Source organism: Dipodomys ordii, unplaced genomic scaffold, assembly GCF_000151885.1.
Source record: "Dipodomys ordii isolate 6190 unplaced genomic scaffold, Dord_2.0 Scaffold3, whole genome shotgun sequence".
NCBI classification, from domain to species: domain Eukaryota; kingdom Metazoa; phylum Chordata; class Mammalia; order Rodentia; family Heteromyidae; genus Dipodomys; species Dipodomys ordii.
In genome coordinates, this window is record NW_012267219.1 from 5960301 (window position 1) to 5979620 (window position 19320).

Below are 19320 nucleotides of genomic sequence, written 5' to 3' on the forward strand. Positions count from 1 at the left end.
CACTAAAGAACATGTGTTAATTTTAGGCCTTGTATAACTGAACTTGTTTTCTGTTTTTATATAAGCCGGTATGTCAAAATATCTACTGAAACTGAAGAAACTGAAGGATCCCTGCATTGCTGTAAGGACCAAAATATTAATGGAAATGGCCCAAATGGCATACATGAAGAAGGCTCACCAAGTAAGATTTTCCTGAAATTTTCTCACTTCAATTATTAAAGATATGTTGGGTCTTGAGAAACTATATGTATATACCTCACTGAGTTTATTCAGAGATGTCTAATATCTAAAATTAGGTGAAATGGAAACAGATGAACCAGATGATGAATCCAGCCAAGATCAAGAACTTCCCTCAGAGAATGAAAACAGTCAGTCTGAAGACTCAGTAGGAGGAGATAATGATTCTGAAAATGGATTGTGTACTGAAGATACTTGCAAAGGTCAATTCACGGGACACAAAAAGCGATTGTTTACATTCCAGTTCAACAACTTAGGCAATACTGATATCAGTTACATCAAAGATGATACCAGGCATATAAGATTTGATGATAGGCAGCTTAGGCTAGATGGTAAGTATTTGTGAAAAATTGTCTATTTAATTACAGCACTGTGAAGTGTTGTCTTGTTTATTGGGTAAAATTAATGGAATTCAGCCCTATTGTGAAAAATGCCATTTATTTATCTGAGAGTTTAAATGAAAGGCCTTAATGCCTAAGTGTCAATGTTTAATAAAGTAAGGCTGAATTTATCACTAAGCTTTCATATTCCTGTAGCTTGTACTTAGGGTCTTGAGCTCTTAGCTTTTTTTCAAAGTGATGGAGCACATTTTTTCCACCCAGGGCAGCCCACATCCAGAGCCCACTGTCCCCACAATTACATGCCAGCCCAGGCTCAGGCCCACACCAACTTGTGTCTGATGAGAAGGTCTGGTGAGGACCACCCCATGCTCACCTCTTGAGGGCCGTGCAAGCTGACTTCAGATTTTCTGAATTAGATGTGCAGAGATGCCCCCACACCCCACCTGGAGAGGGAGGGCTCAGGCTCCTGGATCATGTCTGCAGTCCCGTAGTCCACAGTGGACAGGGAGTTCATGAACGCCAGCAGGGCCTCAGTTTCCAGGGTATTTGAAGACAGCAGCAGCACCCATGCTGATCCCGATGCACATGAACACCACATTGTAGGCCCTGTTTCCACGGCACTTCAGCTTATTCAGCAGCTCATTCAGCAGCGGGACCACCTGGCATACCCAGGTGCAGCCCAGGGGGTGGCCCAGGGCCATGGTACCCCCTAGGGGTTCACCTCAGTGGGGATCCCCAGCTTTTCCACATAGTACAGGGCCTGGCTGGCAAAGGCCTCATTAGCTCTTAGTTTTTTACACTTCTGGCTGGCACACTACCAGTGGAGCTGAGCATCCTGTCCTAAGATTCTTTGTATCTTTTTGTTGTGGTGGTGAATTCTTGAATTATTTCATTGGCCCAAATCACCTAGTGCAAATAAATATAGCTACTTTTACTGCTATATTTGCTAACACATAAATATATTGATTGTAAATAAATGTATACCCTAAAATGTATACATTTTAAAGGAAAAAAATGCATTTCTACCTTAGAAAGATCTTTTCTTGCCTTGGATTGGGATCCTGATTTGAAAAAAAGATACTTTGATGAAAATGCCGCTGAGGTAAGTCATCATTCACTACTTTTTTTACCTCCTCCTGATTTACTTTCTTTTGATTATTAGAATTAATCATACTCTTTTATCATACTCCTTTGTTTCCATCAAATTTATTTATTTTTCCAGTTTAAAAAAGTAAGTCATGAATCTTTCTGGGTTTTAAGGTAGAGAGTTAGGTTTGAACATGGTTTCTTACCTGTTTTAATCGTCATGTAGTTTTATTCAGGAAATATTAAGAAATATGATATAAAGCTCAGCAGAAATAAACTTTGTGATTCTTTTTAAAAATTTAGGAGTTTTCATTATTATTCATAGTAAGCATTTGTTTCATTTGTTCTCTTAACTCAAGAAATACTTCTCTTTAGGATTTTGAAAAACATGAAAGTGTGGAATATAAACCTCCTAAAAAGCCTTTTGTGAAGTTAAAAGATTGCATTGAGCTTTTTACAACAAAAGAAAAGCTAGGTGCTGAAGATCCCTGGTAAGTGACAAAGTTAAATATTTCTCATTTTTTTAAAACATTTATTCTGGGCTATATCACGTTGAAAAGTTGGCTACTAAACTCTCTTAAGCATTTTAAGTAATAAGCATTTCCTTTTGTTATAAAGTCTATAATAGGGATGGGAAAATATGCAAAAGTATTATTACAGTGTTAAGCTTTCATCTCAATAATAATTTCTTTTATCAAGTAATTCTTAGCCATGACACTATTTTGTGATAAATTTTTTAGGAAGATTAGTAACTCATTTTGTTGTATAATTGTATTAGAACTAGAAGTTTTGAGATTTTCTAATGCCTCTATCTCAGCACACATTTGATATATCCATGTCTTTTTTAATTGTACTAAACCATTAATAATCTTTTTCCATTTCTTTGATTTTTTTATATGTTAAATTATAATGGTTAAAATTACTTTGAAAAGTTTTGAAGATAAAATTAACCAGAATTTTTTTGCTGGCATAATATTAGGTATACAATACTCAGTGAAAAAAATTGTAGAACTTTTCACACATATTTTGATTTGTTGTTTCACTAATGGAAATTGTTATTTGTTTGTACCTCAATCAATCATTAAATATTTATTCTTGTCTTTAGGTATTGTCCAAATTGTAAAGAACATCAGCAAGCCACAAAAAAATTGGATTTATGGTCACTGCCTCCAGTGCTTGTGGTACATCTCAAGCGATTTTCTTATAGTCGATACATGAGAGACAAATTAGATACTTTAGTTGATTTTCCTGTCAAGTAAGTTTAAATTATAATGAATAAGCTTTTCTCAAAGCTATTTGGTGATTTCTATTACTATACTTACTAAATAAGCATCATGTATTATTGGATCTAATTTCAGTTGATGATTTTATTTTTGAGGAGTTACAGTTCTGAGGTTTGGAATTTTGTAATTTTTATTCTTAGGTTTTCCAAAAAGAAAATATACTTAAAAAAAAGTTAAATATAACTAATTATGTTGTATTACTTTATGGGTTCATTGATATAAGATACTATTTGGACTTAGAGATTATTTTTTCTATGAATTTTTTTTTGGGGGGGTCCAGTTGTGGGGCCTGAACTCTGGGCCTGGGCGCTGTCTCTCAGCTTTTCAGCTCAAGGCTAGCACTCTACCACTTGAGCCACAGCATCACTTCCAGCTTTTTTTCTTTTTGCTCATGTGGTGCTGGGGAATCGAACCCAGGGCCTCATGCATGCAAGGCAAACGCTCTACCACTGCACCACCTTCCCAGCCCTCTATGAGTTATTTCATCATTACTTATCAGTTGTTCCTAAATACCTTTCCAAAAAACTAAAATGATATGCAAGAATAGTGAAATTGCTTAGAAGGATGATATTAAATGTTAGCTCTATTTGCTATATCATACAATATGTGTAGTATCATACAAAAAGAACCTAATATTGCATTTTGTAAAAGGGAACATATGACTCATATTTCAATACTTATGATCCAGTATTTACTTGAAACTATAAGTGGGAAAAGTACTAAAGCAAGTATGTCTAAAGAGCTACAGATAAATGAAAGTATATAGATGGTGAAGTATAAAATACAGATTTTGTAAAGCTGAAAATATTCATTGGATTGCCCATTTGAGTTGGAATTTATAAATGTAAAATTGAAAAGATTTTGCCATTATTCACCTGAAAACAAAAGGTCATAGCCAGGTGTGGTAGTACATGCATAGAATCCCAACACTTGGTAGATGAGACAATAGAATCACAGCGTAGGAGCCACATTGGACTAAAGGGGCAGAGATGGACATTGTGGAGGTCATTTTCTCTTCAACAGAAGTATAAGCCAAATTTTTCTGAAATACAGAATTTTGACAATGTCAAAATTATATGTAGTTTGCATGCAAACTATATAATATGTATGCTTGAAATTATCATTGTTGCTTTTCAATGACGCAAGTATAAGAACAGTAATCAGAAATGATAAACTACTTACAAGATGGTCATGTTCCATATCCTGCCCATGTAATTGTAACCCCTCTGTACAGTATGTTCACAAATAAAATAAAATAAATTAAATTAAAAAAAAAGATGGTCATGTTCCAGGTTCATGCACAACATATTATAAACAAGTAGTTCTATTCAAAGAATGCTGCCTATTTCCTGTATGTAGGTCATCAACATCATGAAAATGTAGAACAAAAAGGGATTAGTATGTTTTTATTTTTAAAAAGTTGTCTTATAACTTTTGGGGAAGGTGGCTTAGTGGTAAAGTGCTTGCCTTGCATGCATGAGGCCCTGGGTTCGATTCCTCAGCGCCACATAAGCAGAAAAGGCCATTAAATAAAAATAAGAAAGTTATTTTTCACTATTATTTTACTTAGCATAAATCATTCCTAAAAATGACTTGAAAATGAAAAATGGCCATTGTAGCTGGTTGATAAGTTTTTCTTGGTACACTGAGAAATATGTCCTCATAAAAATATGAGTCTGAATAGCATCAATCAATGGGACATTTTTAAATTCTCAACTCTTTTTTTTTTCTTTTTCTTTTTTTTTTGGTGGGACTTGAACTTGACCTGGGCAATGTCCTTGAGCTCTTCAGCTCAAGGCTAGTACTCTACCACTTGAGCCATAGCGCCACTTCCAGTTTTCAGGTGGTTAATTTAGAGATAAGAGTCCTCCCAGGGCTGGCTTTGAATGGCAGTCCTCAGATCTCAGACTCCTGAGTAGCTAGGATTACAGGTGTGAGCCGCTGGTGCCCAGCTAAATTCTCAACTCTTCAGAAAATTTTTCCCAAAATGTTCTAATGTCTTGAAGATATGTATAATTTGTTTTGGGGTTTTTTGGGGGGGGGTTGTTTTGTCGGTTGTGGGGCTTGAACTCTGGGCCTCGGTGCTGTCTTTGAGCTCTTCAGCTAAAAGCTAGCACTCTACCACTTGAGCCATAGCACCGCTTCCGGCTTTTTCTGCTTATGTGGTGCTGAGAAATTGAATCCAGCACCTCATGCATGAAAAGCAAGCACTCTACCATTGAGACACCTTTATAGCCCTGTATAATTTGTTTTATAAGCCTTTGATAATTTCTTTGTAACTATCAAGAGATATATATATATAGTGTGTGTGTGTGTGTGTGTGTGTGTTGGCAGAACGAAGTAGACTTTATAAAAGAAGTTATTGTATTTAGGGAAACATAAAAGTAACTTGATTTCTCTTTCTAACAGTGATTTGGATATGTCAGAATTCCTCATTAATCCAAATGCAGGTCCCTGCCGCTATAATTTAATTGCTGTTTCTAACCACTATGGAGGGATGGGAGGAGGACATTGTAAGTTTGCATTTAACTCAAATCATAATGTTTAAATAACCCTTGACTTTTTCATTAAGATATTTACTGCTTCTTAAAGATAACATTTTAGGTGTATGTTTAAAATAATAGTTGTTCAGTGTTGATTAATGAATGAGTTGGCTTTTAACCTTATTTTATCAGATGTAGAGAGGATGGAGTTAGTCCTATCCCTTAGCTGAAGAAATAGGAAGAAGCATTTTTGGTTTGGTTGGGGTATCTCTTCATTCTTCCTCTTTCTTACATATCTCATTTAAACATATATATCTGTTTACATACATAACCAACAGTACTATAGATTTCATTAATGCTATAGGTTTCTCCTGATGCTTCAGACTTGTCCATGGTTCATTTGTCTGAGTCCATTGCTTCTCACCATTCATGGTTTTACACATACTGTGTTGTTTCTCCCTACTTACCTCGTAAGATACCCAAATTGCTTTTGTCCTATCACCATAAGACCGATAAATGTGATTGTTTGTGATCTATATTGTAAGATTTTGAGCTCTGTACCTAGAAGTGTGATGTCTTGATTCATACGAGTATTTAAGTGCAGTCAGGTTACTATCCAGCTTGACTTAATGGTCTAAACTCTCTACTTCATAGATTTTTCATTCCTAGGATCTGTTCTATTTATGTTTATGTCATGATTATTGGTCTACTGAGCTTTCTTTTTTCTTTTGTGTATATTTTGACTTTTTCTTATTATATACCCATGCACAATAATTAATCCTCATTAATTGTTGTCATGTAATTTTAATAGATATTCCTTATGCAAATAATTGTAGTTTTGAGGAGTCTCTCAAAAACAGTGGATGTTTTAGTGACAGAGTGATTGTCATTTTTCCCTAGATACTGCTTTTGCAAAAAATAAAGATGATGGAAAATGGTACTATTTTGATGACAGTAGTGTCTCCACTGCATCTGTAGACCAAATTGTGGTAAGTGTGTCTTATAGTTCTTGAAAAATCATGAGATTAACTGTTTTAAAGCATGAATATAAGTATAGCAAAAGGGAAGCGATGAGTTCAAAAAATTTAATAAGTGGTGCCTCTGGAATACAGTAGTCCACATTCTGACAATTCTAATGGCTAAGAAACACTGATTTGCTTTAAAGAAACAGAGATTTTTCTCTAGTGTGCATTTATTTTCAGAATTTTTACAGTTTGTAATTTTTTCTAGCAGTTTTTCATATAGTTTATAATGAAATTAGTTTTCCTCTAGGGAGTAGTTTTAAAGTGTAGATCTTTAAAAAAAAAACTAACCTTGTATTTTCTGATTAGTAAATGAGGAAATTACATCTATTCACATTGGTTCTAGTTTACAATCAACATTTGTTACATTTTGCATCACAGTAGAGTTTTGACTTCAGATATTGACTGATACAGGATGACGATATAATATATCGTCAAAAATTACTTGAAGATTCATTTTGCAAGTACAAATTTTTTTTGCAAGTATAAATTTTATTAGAATGGTAGAACAAGTGAGAAATACTAGCGATACTAACTTATTTGCTCTGTTCCACAAATTAAATTATATATTACTTGAAGGCACAGACTATAAATATATCTGTAGATATATATATTGTTTGTGATATTTCAAAGTCTACCTTATTAAAGCAAATAAACTCTGAGCCCAGTTATTGGCATCACTTTAGTCTTTTTTCATGAATAGATAAGAAATAATATGTTTCTCTCTCCCTTTTTTTGTTTTTTAATCCTGGGGTTTGAACTCAGGGCCTGGACACTGTCCCTGAGCTTCTTTTTACTCAAGGCTAGCACTCTACCACTTGAGCCACACTGTCACTGTCACACTGTCACTGGCTTTTTCTGTTTATGTGGTACTGAGTAATTGAACCCAGGACTTCTTGCATACTAGGCAGGCACTCTACCACTAAGCCACATTCCCAGTCCATAAGTTTCTCTTTCTCCTTTTTTTATTCTGCCTCTGCCAAGAGGTAGGTAGGTAGGTAGGGGTGTGTGTGTGTGTGTGTGTGTGCGTGCGTGCGTGCGTGCGTGCGTGCGTGCGTGCGTGTGTGTGTGTGTGTCCCTTAAGAAGAGGGATACATTCTGTAAAATGCTTTAAGTATTTGGATCATTGTGCAAACATCATAAAATGTACTTGTATAAACCTAGATGATCAAGGCTACTACATATCACATTTATATTGTAATCTTTTGGTGCGACTATTGCATATGCCACTTACCATTGATGAAAAAGCCATTATATGGAACGTGAATACATATGCACATATGCATGTGTGTATCTATGTATATATACACACATTTTTGTTACTTATCTCCATATAAACAACCAGATAAGATACTGTATTTTTTCTATGCCTCTTAACTTAACATTTCCAGTGTATTTTAAATTCCTCATTTTCTTTTGTGTCTCACTGTTTGTTTAAACATCCTAAAATTGTTCTCCCCCTCTTTGAAAGTCCTTTTTTTTTAATTGTGAAAATACTGTACAGAGGGGTGACAATTACATGGGCAAGATAATGAGTACATTTCTTATCAAGCATCGTAGCCTCCTCCTTTGTTTCCCCTTCCCATCCCTTCCCACCCCCCCCACCCCCCTTGAAAGTCTTTTTGACAATACTGCCCACTGTCCTAATAATTGGTCTTATAAACATGAATTTGTTATTACTATGTGTTTTAATAATAATTTTTATTTAGCCAAATGTATTTGACTACCTTATATAAAGGTAGTCTAAATAAGACTAAAGAATAATTTTTATATTTGATTCAAGAGCCCTACAATCTAAAGACAACAAATTAATAATTATAATATGTTAAAACCAACCAGGCATGATCACTCAAACCTGTAATCCTAATCACTTAAGAAATAGAGTTCAGGGGTTTCTGGGGGATTCCAGTTCAGGCTAGTCCAGGCATAATGTTTTCATGACTCTCTTATCAACTAATGACTGGGTTCAGTGGCCCAGTACCCAGTGGTATTCCAGGTATGGAGATACATAGTGGGTAGACATAGTGATGCATGCCTGTCATCCCTAGTGACAGAGGGAAAGACAAGTAGGAAGATCACAGTCCAGGCAAGTCAGGGTATAAAGCAAGACTCTACTTCAAAAACAACTAATGCAGAAAGGGACTGGAGGAATGGCTCAGGTTGTAGAATACCTACATAGCAAGTTTGAAGCCCTGAGAGCAAACTGTAGCACTATCAAAAAACAATTAAAATACTGTGAAAGATTACATAGAATGAAGACTGCTTTCTTCAAATTTCTACTTGGATGAAACAAGCAGTGAAAGGAAGTCCTTGTCTGAAGGTGCTGTTTGACCTGAGTCTGTTAATACTGATAAGAGTAAATTAAATTTTAAAAAAATATAAGAGAATGCTACACAAAGAGAACAGTACTTTAAAAAGGAAGAAAAGCATAACAGTGTAGAGGACATTTTAAGGGGACAAAATAATTTTATATGGCTGAAAGAAAAGATTATGTAGGCATATAGGGAAGAAATTAGGCAAGAGCTAAATTTAGTACTCAGATCAAGAAAACTGAAACACTAGTTTTCTAGATGTTTTCTGAAAGACTGTGATAAGTCATTTGATAATTGTTAAATAGTAAAATGTCTCTAAAATTGTATCTTAACATCTGAGAGTAAAGAAAATATATTTGAAAGGACTGAGTAAAAATAGCAGAAAGAAATTCCAGAAGCTGCCAAAGCAATTTAAGCAATTAAATTAGTAATAATAGAAACAAGGGAGAATGAACTTATGGAACAGAATTATATATAGATAGAATTAGTAGATAGAATTAGTAAAAACTTAAAGTTACATATATAAAGATAGAGATGCAGAGAGAGAAATTGAAGATGACTCTTCACTGTTCATCAAGATTGGGAATAATTGCTGTTGAAATTTAAGGTTTCTGTGTGATTACATTGTTTCATTAATATAACTATAGTTTAGAGGTGAGAACTGACTTTATAAATTTGAGTTGTCAGTTTTAGATAATAAATGAAGCCATAGGTTTGAATAAGTCTCCTGAGAGGTATAAATGGAGAGATCAGTGGACTGAGGGCAGAGCATAGTGTTGGTTTTTCTTTGTCTTTTGTTCTTTTTCACTACCAAGTTTTGGACTCCAGGTCTCAAGCTTGCTTGACTTGTTTGCTTAGCTGGTATGGTACCACTTGACTATGCCTCCAGTCCAGCTTTTTGCTGGTTATTTTGGAGTTGGAGTCTCAAGAACTTTTCTGTCTGGGCTGACGTTGGGCAACAATCATCTAAGATTATACACATGAGTGAGCAGAAAATTACTCTGACTACAATAAGAAAGTTGGACCTAAAACAAACCTGGATTGAAGTACCTGGTTATAAGACAGAAAAATGTTCACCTTTTCTGGAGAATCAAAAGGAAAAAAATGTCAAATTTTATTTCAAAATAAGTAGGTTAATCTTTGTTTTATTTTGTATTTATTTCTTAGTCCAAATAATATAGAAAGCCAAAATTTTTGTTATCAGAGACCATTTTTCCCTTACATATAGATATCACCTTATATTTAGACAGTTTCATGTGATTTTTCTAATTTTTCCTTGTAACCAAAAGGGGTCACCAGCTCAGAATTTATGTATTCAGTTTGACCTTTGAGAGGCATGATCATTAACCTCCTTTCTTTGTTTCGACAGTCCAAAGCAGCGTACGTTCTCTTCTACCAGAGACAAGACACTTTCAGTGGAACTGGCTTTTTTCCTCTTGACCGAGAACCTAAAGGTGCTTCAGCTGCCACAGGCATCCCCTTAGAAAGTGATGAAGATAGCAATGATAATGACAATGATATAGAAAATGAAAACTGTATGCACACTAATTAATGAGAGCCCTAGAAGCCATAAAAGAGAGACTTTCCTGCTGGTGGTATCTATGGAAAACAAGTTACCCACCACATTAAAACAAAAGTCTGAGATGGGGAGTTTCAGATAACTGAATGTAAATCCTTTATCAGATTTTAACTTGTGCAGTACTTGAAGTGAAACACAATGAAAACTTTAACAGAAATTGTCTCTTAATACATTTACAGTCTTGTATTTACAAGCTAAATATATATAGGAAATCACAAATAAATCCCTTTTAAGTTTGCTGCTGTTTTGATGAATTATGATTTCTTTAATTCTTTGGATGTGAGTTAATTGATGACAGATGTTAAATTTGTGGATGTTGGTCATTTATTTTGCTCTAATAATACTGCAAGATAACTATGGCTGAACTTAGTTTTTGGGTAAACTAGTTGATGTGCATTAGGCTGCCGTATATACTATTATATTTAGCTGCAGTATTAATATGGCATTAATACTGCAGTAATATCCTTAGAAAACCAAATTTGAAATGTATCCCTGGTAATCATAAGACTACTGGAAAGATAACAAACATGGGAATCAATCTTGAAAAAGTAACTTCTTTGTTGTATCATTAAAAATCCAGAATATTATGTTCATCATACTGCCACTTTGGAAACAGGTTCTAGATTTCAACACTCCCTTCTAAACTCATTTTTTAGTTACATGTAAGTATATTTTAGTGCTGTTAGGATCTCTTCTTTAGACCTTGAATTTTTTTTTTAACTGCCTATCTTTAATCTGGTGTCCAGAATTAAATTTCTTGCTTGTCTATTGTTCTCTACCCCATTTTTTTGTTGTTATTTTTGGCAACTTTTAGCTCTCCTAATTATTGTAATATAAGAACAGACTTAATAGTATTCTGTATCCATAGTAATAATTGCATCAGGCTTAGGTGAGAGTTTTTTGGGGTTTTTTTGTTGTTGTGTTTTTTTTATGTACTAGCTTTTAAATCATTAATGAACAATTGGCTATAAAGGTAGGTCTGTTAACTTTCTTTGTATGTTCCTGATGGAATTCACCATAGCCTTACAGCTTTTCTCAGAAGGTAACTTGTTATAAGAGAATTGGCATTTGCATGTTCCAGAATCAGAACCTGTACAGTATATAAAGCATACAAACCTTGAATTTGATTTTAATTCACCACATTCAAGGATCCAGGATGCCAAATATATATGTGAACATTTGAAACATTTTTATTTGCTGCTTTCTTTCCCTTTGATCTAGTTGAAAGAATGTATTGTTGATTGGCATACAATACTGCCTTTAATAGAAAACTAAATGCTGGGGCACATTTCACATATCGACTACCTGAGAAATTGCTTTGTGTCCCACTGTTATTAAAGCAAAAAGTATAATGTTCTTCACTTGAACTAATCAAATACAATAGATTATAAAATTGTGTATTGTAAATAAAAGTTCACTCTGTGAGTGCACATTTTGGTAAATTATTTATTTATGTTAGCATTTAAAAGTTTAAAAAATGCATTTGACCAGGATAAATGAGGTATGTTTGATCATGGCTATGCTTTATTCCTTGATATTAAAGCTGGTTTTTTTCATCCTGGTATTTTAAAAGCTGCTTTGTTTTTTGTTTTCTTTTTTCTTTTTTTCTCTTTTTTCATTTTTTTTTAATGTAAGCTAACCTCCTGCATGACAGAGGTTAAAATTTTGTCTGCACTTGGGTTCACTTGAGTTTACATTTGAATTGTGCATGTTTATTTATACAGATTTCAATAAAGCTATTCAAGGCCTTATTTAGTCTTTTATTTCTTACTCTGAATCTGCTGATAAAAATTCTCTATTTTATGGACAGATGTCTATATGCTAGAATTTTCAGTTTAAATTTAGTTAATATTGAAAAAGAAAGCAAATGCTACTAGGCATTTTAATTATTTTAATTTAAACATTAATTAAACATGTTTGTGTGACTACCAGCCACTGTTTTACATTCTGGAGATAGTATAGCAGGAAACAAATATTTCTACCCTCACAGAACTTAAATTCTTTTGCTCTTTAACAAGTTAACAGGCTATATTCAGATTAATGTCTGTTCAAGTTAATTTTCCCTAGATTTCAGTCTGCATCCTAATTCTTCATGGAGAGCACTTTCTGTTCATTCTTTCTTTTCTTTTCTTTTCTTTTTTTTTTTTTTTTTTTTTTTTTGTTGGTTGTTGGGACTGAACTCTGGGCGCTGTTGCTCAGCTCTTCAGCTCAAGGCTAGTGCTCTACCACTTGAGCCACAGTGCCACTTCCGGCTTTTTCTCCTTATGTGGTGCTAAGGAATCAAATCCAGTGCCTCATGCATGCAAGGTAAGCACTCTATCACTGAGCCACCTTCCCAGCCCTTCTTTTTTTGTTTGAGATGAACTCTTACTATGTAGCTTGAGATAGCTTTGACATCACTGCTCACCTGCCTCAAGCCTCTCAGTTACAGGCATGTGCCACTACACCAGATTACTTTCTATTTTCTTTTCAATGCTTGACATTCATTTCTAGTCCCACTAAAAGAGCCTAAAGTAGGAAATTATGTTAATGCCACTGAATTTGTCCAACTGAAATGTCATTTTCAACCTAAAAAAAAAACCTTAATAGCTCAAAAGGATAATACATACTCAAGTAAAAGCAGATATTTATCAGTAAATACCCGATTAATGGGAATATATCTAGAATTTAACTTGTAGATTTGTCCCTTAGTAATCACATGACATTGAGCTTTCCAGCTGTTTCTTCACCTATAACAACATGGTACTTGATGTTTATTGAACACTTACTATATTGTTTATATGTGTTACCTCATTTAACCCCACAACTATGTGGTAGGGATAGTCATCAAATTCACTTTTTATAAAAGATCAAGACACAATTTCTTTTTTTATATTTTTCTTTACAACTTACTTGAAATAATACCTAAGTTTACACAACTGCTATATGGTGAAGCCAGTATTCCATCCTCAGTATATACCCCCTCTTACAATATTACGTAGTGTCTGCTCATAGGATTACGAGAGCACATAATATGTCCTTTGTGGGAATCAGATTTGTGGCCTGTGCAGTGTCTTCATCTCCATCTTTGAGTACTTAATAAGAATAATACCAGCTGCAAAATTGATTGATCTTTCCTGTTTAAAAAACAAAAAACTGTATTGCCAGTTACGTGTGGTTCATGCCTATAATCCTAACTACTTAGGAGGATTATAGTTCGAAGCCTGTTCAGGCAGGAAAGTCCATGAGATTCTTACCTCCCCAGTTAAACACCAAAAAGTCATTAATGAAGCTGTGGCTCAAATGGTAGTGCACTAGCCTGCAACAAATATATTCAGACACAGTGCCCAAGCCCTGAATTCAAGCCACAGGACCAATGCGTGTGCACATTCACACACACACTACTTTATCAACTTATTTGTATTTGTTAAATAACTTGTTCATCCAACCTGCACATGTCCTTACTATCTCCCCAAATGCAACCCTGAATGTCAGGTCTTTTTATTTATTTTTAATGTCCATACACATAGTCTGTTACTTTATTTAAACATCTTGCTTTTGACTGGGCGTGGTGGCACAGGCTTTAATCCTAGCTACTCAGGAGGCTGATATCTGAAGATCAATGTTCAAAGCCAGCCCAGGTAGGAAGGCCCGTGAGACCAAAGCCCAGGCCCAGAGTTCAAGCCCCATGACTGACCAAAAAAAAAAATCTTTTGTTATTGTGTTCATTAAATAGTATTTATCTTTTCTTTCCAACAACTGGATATAAACCACACGAAGTGTTGACTTTATATCAGTTAGAAAATCAGCAAGTACTAAAATAGTGTAAGGGCAAAACTTTTTGGGGGGCTAATTTTGATAAGGTGAAAATATTTTAAAGAAATAGGCCAGGAGATGATAAGAAAATGAGGAAGACTTCTTCAGTGACATGCCAACTCAACAAAGGAACAGGAGGAAGTCTCCTGAGAGAAAGAACATTCTATCACCAACATTGTTGAACACTGCTACATGGGGAAAGATTAAACTGGTCATTGTTTCTATTTTTAAATTATCTACAGGGTTTCAGGTGCTTACCTGAAACCCTTACTATTTCATATCTTTGTTCTATGCTGTGTAATGGTACATTTTCACCCACTCTTTTGCAGTGTCTCATGGAAAGGAACCAGGAGTCATCTAAAATCTGAGAAGTTGTAAGAAAAGGAAAATAAATCTCATTTCTGGAGTCAAAGAATAAGAGTAGAAATCTGAGCTGGGTACTGATAGCTCACGCCTATAATCCTAGCTACTCAAAAGGCTGAGATCTGAGGATCATGGTTCAAAGCAAATCTTTAATTAACTACCAAAAAGCTGGGAGTGAAGCTGTGGCTCAAGTGGTAGAATAACAACCTTGAGCAAAAAGCTAAGGGTCATTGCCCAGGCTCTGAATTCAAGCTCCAGCATAAAGAAATAAAATAACGTGGAAATCTTCCTTCATATTTTTTGATTTACAGTGGCTGTTTTAGTCTTTGAATGATTTAACCTGAATTTTTGATATACTGATAAAAGCTAAATTTAGTTCAAGTCCCACTTGACCAGACAATAGAGAAAGTAAAGGAAAAGGTGAGTGCATTTATGTATTTATTACCTTATAGTTAAAGATGGATACTGTAATTGTATCATCAGTAGGTGATACTGAGAAAGTTGTATAATTTTTCTTGTATGCATTCCAGTTTGGAGACATTCCAAATTCAATATACATGTGCTTTACGTGTTTAATTCATATCAATTGTATTAAACAAAAAACGACAAGTAGATATCTTCATGTAAAACTTTACAAGTTTTTATAAGCTATATAGGAAGAGGTAGCCCATAATCATCACCATTTATCTGCATTCTCTCTGTCGTACACACACACACACAATACACACACACTGCTTTCCCTTTGTCTTCATCTTACTAAACATTTACTAGAGATCTATGTACCACTCAGTATCTTTAGCTGATGGTTATAAACTAGGAAAATGCTGAGTTTTGACATATAAGAAAACAAATATATGAGTGATCTATTGTAAAATAAGAGAGGAAGGGAAGGCAGAAATCCAAGGTATTTCTCTGTGTCTCTTCATAGTTTATTTTGAATACTATAAAGCTGACATTTTTTACTAGTTTTAAGCACAGAAAAAGAACTGGCTGTTTATTAGTAAAAATTAAAAGACAGATTTTGTGTTACTATGGTTAACTTGAACCAGCCTGTTTATGGTTAACTACAGCCAGCAGGGGTCAGGACTGTCTAGCTTAAACCATTGTGGTTACGACCTAAAGAAAAGTGATACGTAAGAGTTTCAAATTCTTGTTTTTCTATTTTTGTTTTGGCAGTACTGGAGTTTTGAACTCAGCCTCTCACCTGCTAAACAGGTTCTCTTCAACTTGAGTCACAACTTCCAGTCTTGACCCCTCTGTCCCACTCTCCCCTTTTTACTTTTGGTGCTAGTTAATTTTGAGATAATCTTTCTTTTTCCAGCTATGTACCTGGATTGAAATATGCCTATTTTATGCTTCCCATTGTAGTTAGAATGACAGGCACACAGCACTGACCTAACCGCAGGGATGGATTGAGAAGTCTTCAAATCTTTTTCTGCCCCTGCTGGACTCAAACTGTGATTCTCCTCCATATCTCAGACTCTCAAAAAGCAAGGATCAAAGACATGAGCCATAAGCACCTGGCTAGAATCTTCATTGTACAGCTGGTACATAAGAAAAAATGATTATTGAAATAAAATGGAATAAGTCTACTGATTGTGAATGGAAGTTTGCCTTTATGTTCTGCAGAAATTCTCAACTGAGGATAGGGAATTCTGACTTGTTAACCACCTTGTGTTTTTAGATATGAAGTTTGAAAAAAAAAAAAAACAGGCTGGAGTGGCAATGTGGACTGCCCAGGGAGCCACACCTTTTGAGAGTGGACATTATAAGGATATGTTCAGGGGGCAATGAGACTGTTAAAACAGGTCATGAGTTCCCAGAACTAAGACCCAACTTAAAACTTTTATGGGGCTGGGAAGGTGGCTCAGTGGTAGAGTGCTTGCCTTGCATGCATGAGGCTCTGGGTTTGATTCCTCAGCACCATGTAAGCAAAAAGAAAAAAGCCGGAAGTGGTGCTGTGACTCAAGTGTTAGCACTCTATCCTTGAGCTGAAGAGCTGAGGGACAGCGCCTAGGCCAAGAGTTCAGACCCCAAAAAAAAAAAACTTTTGTAAGAAACTATGTGTCTTCCATGTTTCTAGATAACTCACCTTTTCTCATTTGGTATTTTTTTTATATGAGATGCATTGATTTTTCTACATGTATGAATTATTACCTAGTACTTATCAGTGTTCTCTATGGTTTTCGTTTCTGTGTTAAGCTTAGACATGGTACACAGAAGAATAATCTTCAATTTCCTTTTGTTTTTTTTCTCCTTAGTCCTAATTATATTTTAATGTTTATAGATTTAAACATTAATGTTGAAACACTTCAAACATTTTTAATTCACCTGGTTATCCAATGTCTTCCAGTCAGCAATACTTTTTTTTTTTTTTTAATGGAAGCATACAGGCTGTTTCAGAGACTGAGAGAACAACACTTCCAGTGTTTGTTGTTTTCTTCCTAAGTAATAGGATTAGAGACTTTTAGTTCAGCACATAATCTAAAGTTGTAGCCTGGTGTAGCCACATGACTTAAATTCTAGACAATGAGGTGTAAGTACATGTGTAATAATGTGCAGCATCTAGCTATTTTCCTTAACCAGGGACATTCCCTTCCCTTCCTCCCCTTCCTTTCCACTTATGTTGCAATGTGATGACAAAGCAGTATCAAGGAGGAACTGTATCACAGAAGGACTTTGTGTCCTTAATTACTCTAGAATGACCGTCCTAGGTTGGACTTTTATGTTAATGGGGCAGGAAAAAGAAAGGGAAAACTGTGTTCATATTTTAACTGATAACCAGACTTTGTTCTAATAATCTGAGTAAACTCTGCATCTGTTTTATGAAATGTCCTGTCTCTTGTCTGTGTATAATAATGTGCCATCATGCTATATCAACATTACAGTGAGCCTATTTTGTAAATGTCTGTGGGGGTGTTTGATGGGAGAATATGCTACTGTTTTGTAGTTTAGACTTTCTGGTTTATTGCATGTGGTTCTGAAAAAGTATAGTCAAAAAAACACCCATGTACTCTATACACAGCTCAGTTGATTGAGAGAAGCTTTCAGTCCCTTGTTATTGTCAGTTATGTTTAAACTCTGTATTCTGAACATTTGCAGTTTATCCTTGTTTGCAATCTTCTTGGAACCATGGAATAATGAATAGCAAGGGTTTTCTGTGTACCCCAGTCCCTTATCTTATATTTAGTCTTTAAACTCTTAATGTGGCTGAGCTGGGAATGTGGTTTAGTGGTAGAGTACTTGCCTAGCATGCATGAAGCCCTGAGTTTGATTCCTCAGGACTACATAAATAGAAAAAGCCATAAGTGGCGCTGTGGTTCAAGTGGTAGAGTGCTAGTCTTGAGCAAAAACTCAGGGGCAGTGGTCCAGGACCTGAGTTCAAGCCCCAGGACTGGCAATAAATAAGTAAATAAACTCTTATCTTGGAACTTTCTCAATATTATTATTCCTTTATGACTGAAGACAAGAATCCATATCAAGGTATTGAAGCCTGGTGTGTGTGTGTGTGTGTGTGCGCGCGCACGCGCGCACACGCATATACATACATATCTCACTTTTATTTGCATGGGTTGAGGAGCACATTGGCTGTTTAGGAATATCTGTTACAAGATGATTTTTTTTCTCTCACTAACATCTTTATTGAGATAAAATGCATACCCTGTATAAAGTTCACTCTCCTGGCATAAACAGTTCAGTGGGCTTTTAGTTCATTAGGCTATGATTCCACTGTGAATTCCATTATCCACAAAAGAAGTCCCGCACCCACAAGGAGCCACTGCCAGTTCCCACATCCCTCTTACCTAGTTTTCCCTCTGACAATGCTCCCTGTGACCCGTCTCTGGATTGGCCTCTCTGTCAGCACAAACATGTGGCCCCCGCCTGTGTCTGCTTCCTTATTTAAGTTTTTGGCAATACTGAGGTTTGAACTCAAGGCCTCATGCTTGCTAGGCAAGGGCTCTACAGCTTAAGCCACACCTTCAGTCTGTTTAACTTAAGCTATTTTTTTATTTTCTATCAGTTAAGCTATTTTTTGTAATGAAGGTGTTGTACAATGGGGTGAACATGTCATAGTCAGGTTATGTGTACATTTCAATTTTTTTGACAGTATCACCCTTTTCTTTCCTCCAGTTTCTCCCCTCTGGCCTTGCTCACAAACCATTTTCCATATAATATATACTGAATAGCATGAGTGCATTTGTTCACCTTTCCTCCCTTTCTACACCCAACCTTTGCTCCCCTAAAAAAAAGAAAAGCTAAAACAAACACTGCCAAATATGTTTCCATTTCCTGGAAGTTGTTTTGATAATTTTTTAAATGTTCAGAGAAGTTACACCTTTGGGGGCCCTCCCTAAACCCTCCTCGTTTAGTCTAGTTGTGTATGCATGCCTAGAGTCCTGTATAGGTTATTGTAGATCTAATTTCCACATATGAGAGAAAAATGCACTGTTTGCCTCTCTGAGCTTGGCTTACCCCACTTAGCATGATTTGTTCTAAATCCACTTACTTGCAAATGACATCATTTTATTCTTTTTAATGGATGGGTAAGATTCCATTGTGTGTAGGTGCCACATTTTGTTCATCTACTTATCTGTTGTAGGACATCTGGTCTATTTCCATAACTTGCTATATGAACAATGCATCAATGAATATGGGTGTGTGTGTGTCTTTATTCTATCCTGCCCTATATCTGGTAGTATGCCCAAGAGTGATATGGCTGGGTCATAGGGAAGATCTATGTTTAAGTTATTTGAGAAGCCTCCAGACTGCTCCAGAGTGATGTACTACTTTACATTTATATCGACAGTGCAATAGGGTT

The 19320-nt window shown here is 35.4% G+C and overlaps 1 protein-coding gene across 3 annotated transcripts in view; it reads left to right on the plus strand.

The window, feature by feature from the left end:
• The window catches only part of Usp15 (ubiquitin specific peptidase 15), a 105062-nt gene extending 92968 nt beyond the window's left edge, over positions 1–12094 (plus strand). For all 3 annotated transcript variants that reach the window (XM_013021397.1, XM_013021406.1, XM_013021416.1), the window contains 8 exons: positions 66–181; positions 297–569; positions 1610–1680; positions 2040–2155; positions 2770–2919; positions 5357–5460; positions 6331–6419; positions 10134–12094. In XM_013021397.1, coding sequence (XP_012876851.1) covers positions 66–181; positions 297–569; positions 1610–1680; positions 2040–2155; positions 2770–2919; positions 5357–5460; positions 6331–6419; positions 10134–10316 — 1102 coding nt within the window. In that variant the 3' untranslated portion in view covers positions 10317–12094. The remainder of the gene's footprint in view (positions 1–65; positions 182–296; positions 570–1609; positions 1681–2039; positions 2156–2769; positions 2920–5356; positions 5461–6330; positions 6420–10133) is intronic.
• Positions 12095–19320: the final 7226 nt, after the last annotated feature.